The sequence below is a fragment of the Pristis pectinata genome, chromosome 25, assembly GCF_009764475.1.
Source record: "Pristis pectinata isolate sPriPec2 chromosome 25, sPriPec2.1.pri, whole genome shotgun sequence".
Lineage (NCBI taxonomy): Eukaryota > Metazoa > Chordata > Chondrichthyes > Rhinopristiformes > Pristidae > Pristis > Pristis pectinata.
In genome coordinates this window covers 2,000,069-2,018,428 of record NC_067429.1, presented here as the reverse complement: position 1 = coordinate 2,018,428, position 18,360 = coordinate 2,000,069, and the positions used below count along the sequence as shown (strand labels likewise).

The following is an 18,360-nucleotide window of genomic DNA, read 5'->3' as shown; positions in this document are numbered from 1 at the left end:
CTCCAGGGAGTTTGAAGCTTCAAGCAGCAAGGAGCGAGGACCCCTCCTCCCACCCTCCCAGTTATTGGCCGAAGGGCAACCAGTAGGAAGGTCCTCAGGCAAGGAGAAACTATTTCCCCTGGGCCATCACTACAGCAGGCACAAAATAGGGACCATTTACTGTACTAATTTATGATGCCTGCCAAAGGGTCAGGTAGCTCCAGGGCAGTGCTGAGCTCAGATTGAAGACCCTGTATTATACCAGTCTCCTCTTCCTCCCAGACCCTACCACACCCCCATGGGAAGCAGAGATTTCGAGACCATCAAAAAAGTCTCTGCCTCTGTGCCTGCCCACTCGTGTGAGCCTGAGCTGAGCTGTGGGGCAGGTGGGCTTATCAGGGTCAGGACCAGGGGATTACCTCAGGCCTGGCTGTTCCTCAGTTCTGAGGGGAGATGCCTCAAGGTGTTATGATTTCCTCTGAGCCTTTCTTACGTTAGGACAATCCTCCCTCCTCATGAAACATTAGCCCCACTCTCACACTCACTGCGTTCAGTGCAGGGGAGAACGGAAGGGCAGCAGAACTACCCTGGGCTGCTGAGGTGGAATTGGCAGCCAGGTGGTTGGTGAAAACTTCTGAAGACCCCCAGGACATCTCCTGGAATTGGACTCCAAGGTCTTTCTCTGTACCATCCTTCCAAAGCTGCTTTCCCAAAGACCAAAGGGAATGGAGTGATCCCTGTCCTCCACTCCCCAGCTGCTACAGTGGGGGAGAAGGGGTTACTGGGAATGAAGGGCGGGTCACTGGGCACAATAACATGTTGCACATGCCCTCAGAGAGTCCACCAGCAGGAAGGTCCAGCGATCCTGCCCATTTGGTCTTCAGATATCAACAGCCTTCTGGTATATTTTGGAGGCTGAGGGAAAGACCTCAGTGGCCATATTGGATGGTCATAACTCTTGACCTCATTCTTTGATATTACTGGTTAAATGGTTGTGGGGGAGGGAGGCTGCCACTGCCACTTCAGGGGCTGAGGGGGATTGCAGTGATCCCACTTTCTTGCAGATGGACTGTCCTGGGGTATGAGAGCCACTTTCACTGCCGGTTGGAATAATAATGATGAAAATAACTTTGGGGAGACGAGAGATGACTGGGGTTGGGCCAGGGAGAGGAAGGCCGAGGATGATGGCTCCAGCTCATATCTGTGTGCAGCTGCCCGGTGGGTCCTCAGCTGGGGAGACATCTTCACCCAGGTCAGCTGAAAACTGCCTTGGCCTTTCTAAAGTTCCAGGTTTAACAGAAAACTTTCTCCAGTTAACCTGGAACAAGCAGTTGTGGTGGGGATGGAGTTTCCTGGTGCTAAAATAGTAAACAAGCCACCTTTTGGAATGTGATCGCCCCACGCCTGTGATCTGTGGTAAGTTGGTTTATTATTGTCACATGTACCGAGGTACAGTGAAAAAAATTGTTTTGCATCCATAAGGATCATTTCATTGCAACAGTGTATCGATGTAGTACAAGGGAAAACAATAACAGAATGCAGAATAAAGTGTCACAGTTGCAGAGAAAGTGGAGTGCAGGCAGAAAATAAACTTTTCGTGAATGCAGCAATTTCACAAATATGTAAGATGATGTCCTTCTCTAACACGATTAAAAGTCTACACTCTCCCACAGCAAAGGTCGACGGAAACCTGAGACTCGCCCACCTCCAGCTTGAGTCTCCAACATTCCAAGATCTCTAATCATGGTTTTGTTGGTTTTACTTTAAATTACACGTTCTTCCTCTCTTCGCCACCAGTAACGTTGTTTAAATTCTGCTGCCCCAGCTCCAGAGTCCACTCCAGCGACCCACACACTGTCAGGGTTTCACTCTGCTGTCCGCACGCTGAGGGCGTTTGGTGGAACGATGTAGGAAGGAGATTAATTTTACTGAAATCTGGCATGTGGAAAGGAGAAAATCTCCAGAAATGTCTTTGCCCAATTACCTGTGGTGGGAGTTAACAACTTGGGGAGGAGATAGGGAGAGGAGGTGGGTCTTAGGACCTTGTTGGGTCCCAGCTGCCTCCTCACTGCGCTCCCGGGCCCGGCCGTGTTCGCTCGGGAGCGACGTGCAGCCAGTTGGTCGCGGGAGGGGATGGAGCGGGCGAGCCGCTGCTCCGTGCTGCTGCTGGGCAGCGTGTTGCTGACAGTGGCCCAGTATGAGAAGTACAGCTGGCGCAGTTTCCCGGAGGCCGAGCTGGTGCCCCTGGACTCGGCTTATCGCTACTCGCTGCAACAGTTCACGGCGGGCAACTGGCGGGAGAGTATCCGCTACCTGGAGCTGAGCCTGCGGCTGCACCGGCTGCTGCGGGAGAGCCAGGCTCACTGCAGCACCGAGTGCCAGCTGAGCCCCGGCCAGCCGCAGCCCAGCTCCGGCTCCAGCTTCAGCGAGCTGCGGGCCTTCGCTCAGATCCTGCACCGCGCCGTGTGTCTGAAGCGCTGCAAACGCTCGCTGCCCGTCTTCAGACTCGCCTACCCGGAGAGGGAGACCCTGCAGCAGATGGAGAGTCGGATCCCCTACAGGTACTTGGAGAGCGCCTACTTCCAGGTGGGAACCGGCAAACGTTAGTGCAGTGTGACTCGATACAGTTGACGGATACATTGTAACCCCCATTCAGCGGGCAGCAAGTTACACACTGTCTGCACTAATCGATCGCATGTGTTGTCTGGCCCGCGTTCATTCACTCCTGGGTGCTCTGGGGATTTACGTTGGTACATTTTGGCTTTTAGTGCTGGAGAACTGAATGCTTTAAATGGGGTTTCTTTTTAAAACAGCGAACTGGGTCTCGGTCCTCGCCGTTCAGCTCTGGGAAAGCCTTGCTTGTGTGAACTTTCACTTCTGAAGGTTCTACTCCTTGCCCTCAAACCTTTCGAAAGACGATTTGACTGAAATTCTAACCCGTAGAATTATTACCGGGCTGGCGATGGTTTAATGCGTTACATACAGTTCTTTAACTTCCCGTCTCCTCTCCCTCCATTTCCCTCCTCCCTCCCATCCTCCTCTCCCTTACCCCCCCCCCCCCCCCCCCCCCGCCACTGGCTCCGTGCGGTTGCGGCTCTGGCCGCGAATTCCTCAGCGCTGAGCTGTTCCTTCCCTTCAGCCGAATGAGTTTTTCCGAAGGTCTCTCTGACCAGCGCTGTCTGTCCTCGGGCCCCCTCCCCGTTACTTTACAGCGCGATCTCTGGAGTTGTAGCCAGGCTATGTGGAAAATGCCACGTACCCGTTCGGCGCTCGGCTCCTCCCGACCCTGGCGAGGGGCCGCTGACTGACAGCTCTCTGCAACATCCCCCTCCCTCCCCACGGCGCTCCCCGCCGTGAGCACCAGCACCCCGGGCTGAATTACACACGTTACCCGGAGTTCAGGACCAACGTCCGAAGAAGATTCATTCAACGTTTGACATGGAGACGTGAAGTGGGGGAGAGGGGGCGGCTTTACAGACCGTCTGAAAGGCAGGGAGGCTTCTGGTGGCAATGACAGCCGAGCTCGGGGCCTCGGCAGCCGAAGGCACGGCCGCCGGTGAAGAGACGAAAGTGCAGAGGAGGTCGGTCGGTGGAGCTGCCGAAGGATGGCAGGAGAAGCTGATCCGGGAGGGTCTGAAGCTGCTTCTCCTGCTTCCTGCTCTCAGTCGGACTGGGAGCCGGTGAACGGACAAGATGAACAGCACTGAAACAGGCCTTTCGGCCCAACTCTTCCATGCTGACCGAGTTGCCTAACTGAGCAAATCCCATTTGTCTTGAGTTTGGCCCATATCCCTCCAGCCCTCTCCTGTCCGGCTACCTGTCTCAGTGTCTTTTAAACATTGTAACGTACCCACCTCTGCCACTTCCTCTGACAGCGGTTACATGGAACACTACAGCACGGTACAGGCCCTTCGCCCACGATGTTGTGCCGACGTTTTATCCTGCTCTAAGATCTATCTAACCCTTCCCTCCCACATAGCCCCCTATTTTTCTATTATTCATGTGTCTATCTAAGTGTCTCTTAAATGTCCCTAATGTATCTGCCCCCACAACCTCTGCCGGCAGTGTGTTCCACACACCCACCACTCTCTTGTGTAAAAAAAACTTACCCCTGACATCCCCCTTATACCTTCCTCCAACCACCTTAACATTATGTCCCCTCACGTTAGCCATTGTTGCCCTGGGAAAAAGTCTCTGACTGTCCACTCGGTTCCATACACCCACCACCCTCTGTGTGAAAACGTTGCCCCAACAAAGGGCAAAAGGTTGGACAAGGAGGCCATTCATTGCGGCTTTGTTGGTTGTCTGGAAGAGATGTTCATTAAACCTGGTCTTGGCCTTTCCCATAACCCAGTTACATTTTCTTTTACAAATAATTGGTGGCTGACAAGTCTCCAGGTCCTGATGAAATTCATCCTCGGGGATTAAAATACAGGTCCGTTGTTCTAAAGTTCCCAAGGTTCGGAGGTTTAATTGAAACGTAGACGTAACTTCTTTATTCAAAGGTGGAAGGAGACAGAAGCAGGAAACTACAGGTCAGTTACTCTAACATCTGTCATGGGGAAATTGAAGAATATTATTAAAGACATTACAGCAGGGTGCCTAGAAATATTCAAGGTAATTCAAAGCCTTTATTCTGTACTGTCTCTCACTCCTCTTCCCATTGTTGAGGATGGGAATGTTCTTGGAGCCTCTCTTTCCGTTAGCAGTTAAGTTGTCCAACATCATTCACAACGAGGTGCGGTAGGACCGTAGAGCTTTGATTCAATCCATTGGTTGCAAGATTGTCTATTGAATGCAGCCTAGCATGCATGTTGTTGGGTAGTATCATCTCATTTCTGAGCATGCCCGGTGCTGCTCCTATTAAACCAGGACTGACCGAGATGGCAGAGTGAGGGATATGCTGGGCTGAGGTTACAGGTTGTGGTGGTGACCATTTCTGCTTTTGCTGATGACACAAAACATCTCATGGATGACCTGTTTCAAGCTCTGGTGTCTAGACCATCTGGCATGAGTGTAGTGTCACACAACACAATGATTGGTTCCTTCAGTGTGACTATGCCAACTTGCCTCCAAGGACTTCCTGGTAGACACTTCTCTCAATGCCATCAAAAACCATCGCCACAGTGTGGACAAGGTTCAATAGGATTCTGCGGCAGATCCATTTCAGCTGCATTCTATTCACATGGACTTCCCAGTTTGAGTCATAGAGTCACACAGCATGGAAACAGGCCCTTCAGCCCAACTCATCCATGTCGACCAAGACACCCCATACCTGTCCCATTTGCCAGAGTTTGGCCCATATCCCTCTAAACCTTTCCTATCCACGTACCTGTCCAAGTGCTGTTAATGTACCTGCCTCAACCACTTCCTCTGGAAGCTTGTTCCACATGGATACCACTCTTTGTGTAAAAACAAGAGTTGCTCCTCATGTTCCTCAAATCTTTCCCCTCTCACCTTAAACCTGTGCCCTCTAGTTCTTGATTCCCAATGCTGGCAAAAAGACTGTGCATTCACCCTGTCTATGCCCCTCATGATTTTGTACACCTCTGAGATCACCTCTCGGTCTCCTGCGCTCTAAGGAATAAAGTCCTAGCCTGTCCAACCTCTCCCTATAACTCAGTCCCTCAAGTCCTGGCAACATCCTTGTTACTGGGGTTGGGGCATCAAAGGGCAAGGTGGAGGGAAACCGAGCTGTTGATCCTTTCCCTAGCACCTTCAGCATTTCAGCCCGTGCCCAGGAAGAGCCAATTGCATCAGAGGGAGATGTTTATTGTTCTTGAGGCTGCACAATGTGTGGGAGCAGGTCAGGGGGCTCCACAGTATCTGTTCTTCTGAGTATCAGAACAGTCCACCTTCAGACCTGTGCAGTTCTGCCTCACATGGGCTCCTGTCTGCCACAGCACTTTGCATCAGTCTTTACTGCAGAGGACACACATCACATCCCTGAGATAGCTGTAAGTTGGGAATTGGAAAGGAGAGAGGAACTCTGGAAAATTACAATCACCAGGGCAGTGGTACGGAACAAATTGCTGGAGGCACTGGCATTCTAGTCCTCGGGTCCTGATCGACATCAGTCTAAGGCCTTAAAGAAGTGGTTACGAGATTTGATGGTGCTGGTTTAAATTTTTCAAATCTGATTAGATTTGGGGAAGATTCTGTAAGGATGCAAAATACAAATGTGATTCCTTTTATTAAAATAAACAGAAGGAGACAAAAAGCTGGAAACAAAGTTAGCTTAACATCTGTCATTGGGAAACGGTTAGAAGTTATTACCAAAGGTGTGAGACAAGGCAAAGTCACTGTGGTTTTGTAAAAGGAAAGTTAGGTTTGACCGACTTATTGGAGCTCTTTGAAGGTGCCACATGTGTTGTGAATAAATGCTACACTTACACATCCAGAAAGCATTTTGAAGAGGCACCACATCAAAGGTTATCGTGGTTAACAGGAAACCGGCACCAGTGGGCCTTCCCTGGCTAGTGAAGTGTAACGAGTGGTGTGTCACAGGGATTGGTGCTGACCCTCAGCTGAGAGCTGGAAGGCAGGTTGTCCAATGAGAGGGCTGGAGTTTAGGAGAGTGAGAGGTGATACAAGTCTCCTCTTGTGAGAGAATCTCGAATTAAGCATCATTGTTTGTAACACAGAGGTCTCACCCATTTATGGGGATGAGACAAGTTTTTTTCCTTCAGAGATCGTGAGTCTTTGGAACTCTTTTCCTCGAGGGGTGTAGGAAGCAGATCTTTGAATAGTTTTAAGGCAGAGAGGTAGAAAGTTACTGGATCAGTAAGGAGTGAAAGGAGGGAATGTGGAGATTAGCTTGCAGTCATACCAGCCATGAAGGTGGAGCAGACTGAGTGACCTGCTCCTAATTCATATGTTTGTGTCTCTGTGCCGTGACACCAAAGCTGCCCGTCCGTGCCAGAGCCCCCCCGTCCATGCCAGAGCCGCCCGTCTGCCACACCTGGCCAGGGGAAACGTCTCCTCCTGAACTCTGACTTGTTACTTTGTTCTCAGCTCCACAACCTGGAGAAATCCATCGCTGCCGCTCACACTTTCCTGCAGAAGAATCCCAAGGACGCGGCCATGCAGAAGAAGATGAATTATTACAAAACCATCCCCGACATCGACTCTTACCTTGTGGACGTGGAAGCTCGGGAGCACGAGGTGAGATGAGGTTGGGCAATGTCCGCACTGAGGGGTGTGGGTGAGGAGCGCAGTTGGCGAGGTTCCTCCCTCTGTGGAACAGATCTCATCCTCTGGATCTGGATGCTGACTGTGCTGCTGCTTGTTCCCGGAAACGTCCCCAGCCCTGGCCAACCTGGAATCCCAGTATTCCCTGATCCCACAGTGCTGAATCCCAGTATTCCTTGATCCCACAGTGCTGAATCCCAGTAGTCCACCACCTTCCAGACTCAGAATCCTACAAATAAAACAGGAAATGCTGGAATTCCTCAGCGGGGCTGGGCAGGGTTCATGTCTCACATTAGTGACTTCACTTCAGACACTCGTTTCTCTCTAAGGACGGAGGGGCGGATAGGGCAGTGGGAACTGGGTCTGAGGAGCAGAGCTCTGACTGAGCACTCGTGGCTATGGATTGAGCTCTGCAGAGGTCGGAACAAGAATGTTGGAAGTACGGTTTGGGATGCACAGGGTCTGTGGGGACAGAATATTTGGGAATCCCGTGATTTCTCTCTCCTGGGCGACCAGTGACACTAGGAAAGTGGGAGGTGATGGGGAACGGGAATGAGTCCTGACCCAGTGCTCCCTATTCCTGGCAGACATTGTTTCTGAAGGCAGTGAAGGCTTATAACAGCGGGAATTTCCGCAGCAGTATAAGCGACATGGAGCACGCCCTTCCAGAGTATTACAAAGTGCATCAGGAGTGCATCAATGGCTGCGAGGATTCATGTGACGTCACCGACTTCAAGGACTTTTACCCATCGGTAGCAGGTCAGTTACATCCTGGACCTTGGTGTTTGGAAGTCCACCTGGGCTTCAGACCACCGTCCCTCTTACCTCTGACCCTTGCCCCCAGCAGGAATGGAAGCCCTTCTGATCTGTGGTGTGTTGATCCTGCCCCATGTGTATAATGGATTCCCAGTGAATCTGCCAAATCCCCTTTGGATTTACCAGGCAGTGCTCTGGTTCACTGGATGGGGACGAGCAATCCTGGTTTCTGAACCCAAGATCAGTAGCCACAGACAGAAGAGGAGAAACCATCTGCTGTTGGTCAGTCAGATCCGTACCCAGCTGTGCCTTACTCCTCCGTGTTCCCCAGTACTCTGGAGCTGCTGATTGTCACTGCCATCTGTAACTGATCCATCGGTAGAGCTGAAGGCTGATGTGTTAATCGAGGTTGGTGATGATTTCCCCTAAAGTCCTCAACACTGCTGTGATATATATGAAGAGTATTATGGTGAGGGTTAGATAGATCTTAGAGCAGGATAAAATGTTGGCACAACATTGTGGGCTGAAGGGCCTGTACTGTGCTGTAATGTTCTATATTCTCACAGTAATCTATGAAGTAATTCAGGGAAACTGATTGTACACATAACAGGCTGAGTAAGTGACCATAGCTCCGTCTCACTTGCTCATCCTCTATCCCTTTCTCATGTGAGGAGTCTTGAAGATCCTTCTGGATATGGGTTCCTTGCCATGCCTCCCGGACATGGTGATCCTCCAAGCCTGGGGATCTGCTTCAGGATGTGCTGAGATTCTGTTTCTCTGTTCACAGACCATTATGTGGAGACACTGAAGTGCAAAGTGAAATGCGAGCAGAATTTAACTCCCAACGTTGGCGGTTTCTTTGTGGAGAAGTTTGTTGCCACCATGTACCATTACCTACAGTTTGCGTACTACAAACGTGAGTATACCTGCTCACACGTGGAGCAATGCCACTCTCGCACACTCACTTCCATTTCACCCCCTGCCCTACCCAGAGCTGGTGTGTCAGCTCACTGTTGTAATTCCAGCTCCTGCTATGCTGGCCTCGTCAGGGGGTGCAGGAGCACTCGGCTGCACCTCCCTCCGAACTACTGTTGTTCTGTGGAGGTGATACACACTGAGCAATTAAACATGGACTCACTTGACCTCTTCCATTTAAAGGGTCAGCGCCAACTCTCCAGAGCTTGGCACACGCTCTCCAGGTCATGGCCACCAGTTGCTTCCAGAGCTGTGCTGTGTGTGCAGAGAACGGTGATGGACTGGAAATCTAGAGGTCACTCTGAGACTCAAAGGCAAAGGTGAACTGGAATATAGTTAAGCTGTGGTCAGTAAACACGACCATGATGCTGTCACTGCCCTCCTACGTACAAGTCCTGTTTCTCCAACACTTGGGACAGTTGACTGCTCTGAAGGGGTCACTGCATTGCTTTTAAGGGCTGTATCATTCATTCAAGCTGGGGGGCCCTTCCTGGGGGCAACTAAGGAAGAGCAAGAAATGCTGCCTGGCCAGTGATTCCACATCTTGGCTGGATGTGAGGTGGGACAAAATGACTTCTTACCATTCTACCTCCCTTAGTCGCCACATAAGACCAGAAGATATGTGAGCGGAATTAGGCCATTCAGCCCATCGAGTCTGCTCCACCATTCAATCATGGTTGATCTATTTATCCCTCTCAACCCCATTCTCCTGCCTTCTCCCTGTAACCCTTGACACCCTTACTAATCAACATCAGAAATTCTGCTTTAAATATACCCAATGACTTGGCCTCCACAGCCGTCTGTGGCAATGAATTCCACAAGATTCACCACCCTTTGACTGAAGAAATTCCTCCTCATCTCTGTTCTAAAGGGACGTCCTTCTATTCTGAGGCTGTGCCCTCTGGTCCGAGACTCTCCCACTACTGGAAATGTCCTCTCCACGTCCACTCTATCCAGCCCTTTCAATATTCGGTGGGTTTCAATGAAATCCCCCCTAATCCTTCTAAACTCCAGTGAGTACAGGCCCAGAGCCATCAAATGCTCCTCTAATGTTAACCCTTTCATTCCTGGGATTATACTTATAAACTTCCTCTGGACCCTCTCCAATGCCAGCACATCCTTCCTTAGATATGGGGCCCAAAACTGCTCACAATACTCCAAATGTGGTCTGACCAATGCCTTATAAAGCCTCAGCATTACATCCTTGCTTTTATATTCTAGTCCTCTCAAAATGAATGCTAGCATTGCATTTGCCTTCCTTACTACCGACTGAAACTGCAAGTTAACCTTCAGGGAACCCTGCACTAGGATTCCCAAGTCCCTTTGCACCTCTGATTTCTGAATTCGCTCCCCATTTAGAAAACAGTCTACACCTTTATCCCTTCTACCAAAGTGCATGACCGTGCACTTCACTACTTCACTGTGTTCCATCTGCCACTTCTTTGCCCATTCTCCCAACCTGTCCAAAACCTTCCGCAGACTCCCTGCTTTCTCAACACTACCTGCCCCTCCACCTATCTTTGTATCATCCGCAAACTTGGCCACAAAGCCATCAATTCTGTCATCCAGCTCATTAACATATAACGTGAAAAGTAGCAGACCCAACACCAACCCCTGCGGAACACCACTAGTCACTGGCAGCCAACCAGAAAAGTCCCCCTTTATTCCCAATCTTTGCCTTCTGCCAGTCAGCCAATCCTCTATCCATGCTGGTACCTTTCCTGTAACACCATGGGCTCCTATCTTGTTTAGCAGCCTCATATGCGACACCTTGTCAAAGGCCTTCTGAAAATCCAAGTAACAACATCCACTGACTCTCCTTTGTCTATCCTGCCTGTTCTTTGAGGAAGTAATTCTTTAATTCCAACAGATTCGTCAGGCAAGATCTCCCCATAAGGAAATCATGCTGACTGGCCTATTTTATAATGTGCTTCCAAGTATCCTGAAACTTCATCCTTAATAATGGACTCTAACATCTTATCAGCCACTGAGGTCAGGCAAACCAGCCTATAATTTCCTGTCCTTTGCCTCCTTCTCTTCTGAAAGAGCAGAGTGACATTTGCAATTTTCCAGTCCTCTGGAACCATTCCTGACTCCAGTGATTCTTGAAAGATCACCACTAATGCCTCTACAATCTCTTCAGCTGCCTCTTTCAGAACCTTGGGATGTAGTCCATCTGGTCCAGGTGACTTATCCACCTTCAGACCCTTCAGCTTCCCAAGCACCTTCTCCTTAGTAATAGCGACTACACTCACTTCTGACCTGAATCTCCAATTTCTGGCACGTTGCTGGTGTCTTCCACAGTGTAGACTGACGCAAAATACTTATTCAGTTCATCCGCCATTTCTTTGTTCCCCGTTACTATCTCTCCAGCGTCAGTTTCCACTGGTCCGATGTCCACTCTTGCTTCTCTTTTACTCTTCATATATCTGAGAAAGCTTTTGGTCTCCTCTTTTATTTTATTGGCTAGCTTACCTTTATACTTCATCTTTTCTCCCCTTTTTTAGCTGCCTTTGTTGGTTTTTAAAAGCTTTCTAATCCACTAATTTTTGCAATATTGTATGCTCTCTCTTTTGCTTTTATGCTGTCTTTGACTTCCCTTGTCAGCCACGGTTTCCTCATCCTCCATTTAGAATGCTGCTTATTCTTTGGGATGAACTGATCCGGCATCTTCCGAATTACTCCCAGAAACTCCTGCCATTGCTGCTCTACCGTCATCCCTGCTAGGGTACCCTTCCAATCGCTCTTCCACATTTAGTAGGACAGCACAGTGGAGCAGCTGCCTCACAGCTCCAGTGACCCGGGTTCAATCCTGACCTTGGGTGCTGTCTGTGTGGAGTTTGCATATTCTCCCTGTGACTGTGTGGGTTTCCCCCGGGAGCTCCAGTTTCTTCCCATGTTCCAAAGACATTGGGTTGGTTAATTGGCCGCTGTGAATTACACCTTTTAAGTGGCAAAAGGATCTGAAATGTGTCGATGGGCATGTGTGAGAGAATATGTTACAGGAAGAGAAGCAGGGGGGAATGGGGTCAATGGGATGCAGCATGGACTCGATGGGCCAAATGGCCTCCTCCTGTGTTGTAATGTAAGGAATCGAGGCAGAGATCAGCCAGGATCTCATTGGCTGAATGGCTGCCTCCTGTTCCAATGGATTCCTGAGCAGTTGGATTAGATGGGTGGTCCCCAACAGGTCTTCCCCAGGACAGCAGTTGTAGCCAAATGCCACTCAGTCCCAGGATCCTCGTGCTTGGAGACAATTACCCCCTGAAATTAACCCTGATCCAGCAGCACCGGTATCATCATCGTGTGGGTGGGCATCCAGGGAAACCCGGGCCCTTTGGTAAGGGTTGGGAGGGATCGCGGTTTGGTACAGGTACCACAGAGTTACACCACACCAGTCACAGGGGTGAGTCAGTGCAGGGAACTGACGGGTGCCTTGTTTCGCAGTGAACGATATTAAGAACGCAGTGGTCCTGTGTGGCCACCTACATGCCTCTTTGACCCACACGATTGAAATCATGGCAGGCAAAACGTGGTGTACTACCGGTTCTACCGGGAGAAGTGGGGCCTGCAGGAGGAGGATTTCCAACCTCGCGCCGTGAGTATGAAGCTCTCCCCCACTCCCTGCCTCCTCGTGTTGCAACCGTCCCCACAGGGTCCTCGCGGTATGGCTGCCGCACCCTCCCTGTTGATGGAGCAAAGTGACGAGCTTCTGGTTTCAGCAAGTTCACCCGAGACAGGATTGAGGTGCAAACCCTGGTCTAAGGCTGACACACAGTGCAGTGCTGGGGGTGGGGTGTGGAGGGTTTGTTGGGGGGAGGGGGGGGGGGAGGTGAGGTTGGCGGGAGGAGGTGGGGGCCACGCAGCACTGTTGAACAGAGTTTTCAGGTAAATCTCCAGGAGCCAATAGCAGAGGGGGCTGGGTTCCCCTGCGGTCAGGCACCTCTAACGGTTCATAAACTGGTCTTTGGCTAAAGCAGCTCATTTGTAAAACTCGTTGGGGTTCAGTTTGGGTTGTTGCTCATTTGTGGCCAGTTGTTTCCCCGTGGTAACTGACCTGTCCCCTTGCTCCAGGACGCACAGCTCTATCACAACCTGACCCGGCTACAGATCGAGTTACTGGAATTTGCGGACAACTACCTGCAGCCAGATGATGAGGTGAGGTTTGTGGGCGGTGGTTCTCCTCGCTGCCAGGTGTTTGGAGGTCTTGCTCTGCTCTCTACCCCGCCTTCAGTGACCCACCACTACTGTGCACCGTGTAACACTTCTACAGACGTTTGTTGACGAGCCTTGGTAACTGCAGTTAACCCCTGCCCTGTTGTCAGTGTGTCCCCGGTTACAGCGGCCCTCACATGGATTGGTGCTGCCCAGCATCTCCCCTGAGCAGCTTGACTCTAACTTCTGGACAAATTTTTGCCGTTCACCTTCTTCGATGCCTTCAGTCACCTTGATCCAAATGTGCAGAGTCAGGACAACACTGAAGCTTATTAATGTCACGAACCAGCAACAAAAGAAACACACTGAGCATGATTTAGTGTTAAAAACTATTTTATTAATCACTACTTATGATAATACGTAAAATAAAAGTAAAAATGTTAGTATGTTAGAATTCAAAAAGGTTAAACCTTGAACGTTAACCCCAAAACTAAACTCGTCGTGTGTGTGTGTGACAAAGTCCAAAACTCCAAGTTCCTGAACGGTTCTTAAAGTTCAGTTCCGCAAGCCATAAGGTGAAACATGAGCAAGGGCTTCTTCAACAACCCCCGTTGTCTGAAGATAAGATGTAGATGTAGAAAAACATAGAGAGAGTACATACGAAATCCAAATGTTCCACGATGGAACCCAAACGACACTTCAGTGTTTACTTGGTAGTGACTTCCTCACCCCGAAAAGCATCCGAACCGTGGTCGTCCACACACAAATACCTGTTTCCTTCTACAGGTCAGCAACAAAGTGAACTCCACCGGATTACTTCCAACTTCCATACATGGATTTCAGTGGCAAACACAGTTATTGTTTCTCATCCATCGATAGAGAAAACAAGCAGGCTGGTGTCTCTCTCCCTTCTCTCTCTCTCTTTCTTCTTCTAACTTCTTCAACAACGTCATTACGTCCTTTATCTTCTATTGACGTAAGCACGCCCCACACACACATACACACACACTCTCTATCTTAAAGGGACTTTCACTGAGTCCATAACATTAACGTAACTCTGTTATTAATTTTTGTTTCCATGCCCACACTTTCAGAGGTGTCACCTTGTGGGTGAGGTGCTAAATGGAGGCTTCATCTGTCACTCATTGTAGGAGATCAGGGGAGTTCTCCAGTACCCCAGGACCAAACGTTCATCTCTCAACCAACATCATTTTAAATGATTGGGTTATTATCACCTCCCTCTCTGTGGGATCTTGCTGTGCACACACTGGCTGCCACCTTATCTGCATTACGCAGTTCAACAAATGACTAATTAGCTGTCAGTTGCTTTGGGAAATCTCAACACAGTGAAAGGTGTTGTGGAGAAACTAATGGTCCCTTGCTGAGTTTTTATTTCACATTTACTGTATACAAGCTTCATGTGGCTTCTGCCGTTAATCAGAAGGAGAGTGGTGTATCTCTGCCACTGAGGCATGAGGTGGAGGTGGAGCATTGTGCCATGACACCTGTTTTCCATTGCCGTTGACAGATGGAGGTGTCGGATGAGCCAGTTTCTGGAGGGCCGGAAGAAATGTCGGATGCGGAGTTCGAGGGGTTAGGGGATTACGAGGAGACGATCCTTGCAGACTGGTGGCAGGTGCCAAAGCAGAAAGGAGACCTGGATGATGCATCTGAGTAGCCGTGGACTGGCCCATGAGCCTGAAACCTCAGACACTGCTGTGTGGCTAGCAAGCTCAGTGTAGTGGCAAAAGATCAAGTTGAGAGAGAAATGTGCGTCTTTTAATGTGCCTGTAATATTCCCAGGGAGGATGAGGTGAGAGAGTGAACCTGGTGCCCTGGGGTTGGAAGAAAATGTTCTGGAATGTTGCTGATTCAGTTGAGCCTCAAGCACTCTAGATCCTTGCCGTCTGATAACTGCACGCACCTCTCACCTTTGACGCCAGACGAAGATGCAGTGCTGAGGGTCATGTATTCCAAGCTACACTTTTTGAGGCTGACAACTGATTCACTTTCCCTGATTTTTTTCTCTTTTCCAAACTCTAGTTCGTTTCCACCCAGTCCATTCCACCTCACACCCAATGCTCTGCCAAAGAAGATGGAAAGAGCTCGGCACCTGATCCCCGGCTCTGCCTCACTCAACATCCTGAGGACGAGCTGGGGACCTGGGCTGTGTGGCTCAGCTGGGATCGGTTCACTCACTGGAGTGTGCACTGGAGTGGGTGGAGGGTTGAAATTGGGAGTCCGAGCCCAATCCAAGGTGCACCAGGACTTCAATGGAGGAGATAATGAAGCTGCTGAGGCTTGGGTTGGATGGGAACAATGACTGGTTCACACAATCTCTGAAAGGTCAGGGAGCATTCTATAACTCAGGACTTAGGTAATGATTCAGCTAGTTAAAACCTCAAGTTGCATTTTGAGATTTTTGGTTTATTTTGAGGATATAAAGGTCAATCAATAAAAGTGACCACCGAATTGTTGGATTTCCATAAAAACCCACTGGTTTGTTATTCTATTGAGGGAGGGATGAGCCATCCTAACCCAGCCTGGGCCACGGGGTAAATACCCACCGCTGTGCCCAAGGATGGGCAATAAATGCTGGTCTTGTCAGCAATACTACTTCCCAGGATCCTCTGACTGGGTGAGGATGATGGGTGTGAGCCAAACGATAAAAGCAGCCTCTGCTGTTGATCAGTGGCACTTCTACGGCCAAGGATAGTCGAAGCTGCTGTATTCACTTGTAGGATGTGGGGCCCAATGGCAAGGCCAGTGGCTATTGGCCTTAAGGGGCTCACAACCAGTTACTGAACCACTGCGATCCTTCTGGTGAAGGAGCTGCCCTGGTACTGATGGGAGGGAGTTCCAGGATTTGGACCCAGTGACGGTGAAGGACAGGCCACCTATTTCCACATCAGGACAATGGTGTATGATGGAGGGGAACCTGGGGTGGTGGTGTTCCCATGCACCTGTTGCAGAAGACGTGGGCTTTGGAGCACCTTCTGTGCAGCTGATTATGGGATTCCCACATTGTGGTTCTCATCCTACCCCCAACACTTTCCATCAGAAGCCGATTCCTCCAGGCTTCACCTGGCGTTCTTGTTATTCCAGTGAGATCCTTTGAGCTGAGCTGTTAGATGGAGGCTCCATATGCTCACTAACTTGGAGCAGAGCAGGGAGTTCTCCTGTGCCCTGGGACCAATATTTGAGTGAGACCTGAACCCAGAACCTCCTGGCATGGACAAGGGAGCTGCCCATTGAGTGAGAGAGGAATGGAAAGAGTTGGAGCAACAAATAATCTGCTGGAGGAACTCAGCAGGTTGAGCAGCATCTGTGGGAGGAAAGGAATTGTCGACGTTTCAGGTTGAAAAGTCAACATTTTCTTTCCCCCACAGATGCTGCTCGACCCGCTGAGTTCCTCCCGCAGACTGTTTGTTGCTGTAGATTCCAGCATCTGCTGTCTCTGTGGAAGGAGTTGGGATTTGAATCCATGCTCCACTCAATCTTACAGCACAGGAGGAGGCCATTCTGCCCAACAGGGCTGTGCCAGCTACTTGAAAGCTCTCCAGTTAGTCCCACCCTTACTTTCCCTTGTTTATCAAGAGTTGACCCTCCATTGTGGGTTTCTCCAGCCCTGGGGCTGTTTCTTGCTGGAAACATTTGTTATGGAATAAGATAAGAAATTTATCTATTAGTCACATGTACATCGAAACACACAGTGAAATGCAGCTTTTTTCATCACTGAGAATGTGCTGGGGGCAGCCTGCAAGTGTTGCCACTTTTCCAGTGCCAACATAGCATGCCCACAACTTCCTAACCCACATGTCTTTGGAATGTGGGAGGAAACCGGAGCACCCGGAGGAAACCCACGGGGAGAACATACAAACTCCTTACAGGGAGCAGCGGAACCGAACCTGGGTCGCTGGTGCTGTAGATAACTGCTACACTACCGTGTCACACGTGTCTACAGCATGGATTTCCCATGGAATGGCACAAAATTAGTAAATACAATCACTGCAGCTTGTGCTATTTTGTCTTTAAACTCATCGAAAGCAATGCCGCCCTTGTCCCAATTCATTCCATCCCATTCAGTCATCGCCTCTCTGCTCACTGGCCTGCTCCAGCTCAGTTGTAATAGACTTCCTTACAGTTTTGAAGGAGGCCATCTTCATGTTCAATATGGTCACCCCCGGCTCTTCCAGGATCTGTGTGCCCCCTGATCATCCTCAAAGTCAATCACTGGCAGCCAGACTTCAGCCTCCTGGGACCAAGCTCCGCAGTTCCTTCCATAAATCTCTCTGCCTTACTCTGCTCCTTATAAGGTGGTCATTAAAACCTACCTCCTTGACCAAGCTCTTGATCTTCTGTCCTGAAGTTTCCCCACGTGGCTCTCTACAAAATCTTCTTCAAAAGAGCTGCATAAACCTTCCCCTATGTTGGTGGAGTTGAAGCCAGTTTTAGTGTCACGTGTTGTCGAGTCATACAGCACAGAAAGAGGCCCTTCGGCCCAAAATCCACGCCTGCCAAGATGTCTATCCAAACTAGTCCCATTTGCCTGCGTTTGACCCATATTCCTCTAAACTTTTTCTATCCATGTCCCAAATGTCTTTTAAACATCGTATTTGTACCCAACTCTACCACTTCCTCTGGCAGCCCGTCCCACACACCCACCACCCTCTGTGTAAAAACAATTTCCCCTCTCACCTTAAACCTATGCCCTCTTAATTTTAGGCTCCCCTACCCTGGGGAAGAGACTGTGACCATTCACCCCATCTATGCTGCTCATGATTTAAAATAAACCTCTAAGGTCACCCCTCAGCTTCCTACTCTCCAGAGGAAGATGTCCCAGCCTCTCCTGACAACCCAAGCCCTCCAGTCCCGGTAACGTCCGAGCGAATCTTACCTGCGCCCTTTCCAGCTTAATTCATCCAACACTCGGAGCAAAGATACACCTCTTGGACTGTGATCCGGAACCAAGTCCAGAGGCTGATTTGTTCTTACAGTTTAACATTTTAAGTCTTTGCCAAATTTTACTGATGAATTACAATATTTTTAAACGATTGGTTATAGTTTTTAACCGATTTGCACACAATTTCAGTTGGCGCTCACTTGTTTCGGGCGACACTGGGGCTGAAGCGGTTCTGGGATGTAAAACACACCAGAGACGCGAGGTGGAGCCGGTCAATAAGTCAACTGCATTCACGCCGCGCTACGACTGGGCGGTGTGAAGAGACCGAGCCAGTTACTGCCTCGATTAAATCCGCCGGAGAATTGAAAGAAAAATCAATTAAGCATGGATAGACACCCCGA

The 18,360-nt window shown here is 49.7% G+C and overlaps 1 protein-coding gene across 1 annotated transcript; it reads left to right on the top strand.

The window, feature by feature from the left end:
- Nucleotides 1-1,970: 1,970 nt before the first annotated feature.
- Nucleotides 1,971-15,543, top strand: LOC127582963 (cartilage-associated protein-like). The gene is made up of 7 exons (XM_052038621.1): nucleotides 1,971-2,565; nucleotides 6,994-7,143; nucleotides 7,758-7,929; nucleotides 8,714-8,842; nucleotides 12,349-12,499; nucleotides 12,976-13,059; nucleotides 14,585-15,543. The coding sequence occupies exons 1-6, from the start codon at nucleotides 2,113-2,115 to the stop codon at nucleotides 12,998-13,000; spliced, it is 1,080 nt and encodes a 359-aa protein (XP_051894581.1). The 5' UTR covers nucleotides 1,971-2,112; the 3' UTR covers nucleotides 13,001-13,059; nucleotides 14,585-15,543.
- Nucleotides 15,544-18,360: the final 2,817 nt, after the last annotated feature.

Excerpts from the sequence above, each read along its gene's own strand:
- LOC127582963 (XM_052038621.1), top strand. The coding sequence starts at position 2,113 with ATGGAGCGGGCGAGCCGCTGCTCCGTGCTGCTGCTGGGCAGCGTGTTG. Across the intron at positions 7,144-7,757 it reads TGGAAGCTCGGGAGCACGAG|ACATTGTTTCTGAAGGCAGT; the intron begins GTGAGATGAGGT and ends TATTCCTGGCAG. Across the intron at positions 8,843-12,348 it reads ACAGTTTGCGTACTACAAAC|TGAACGATATTAAGAACGCA; the intron begins GTGAGTATACCT and ends CTTGTTTCGCAG.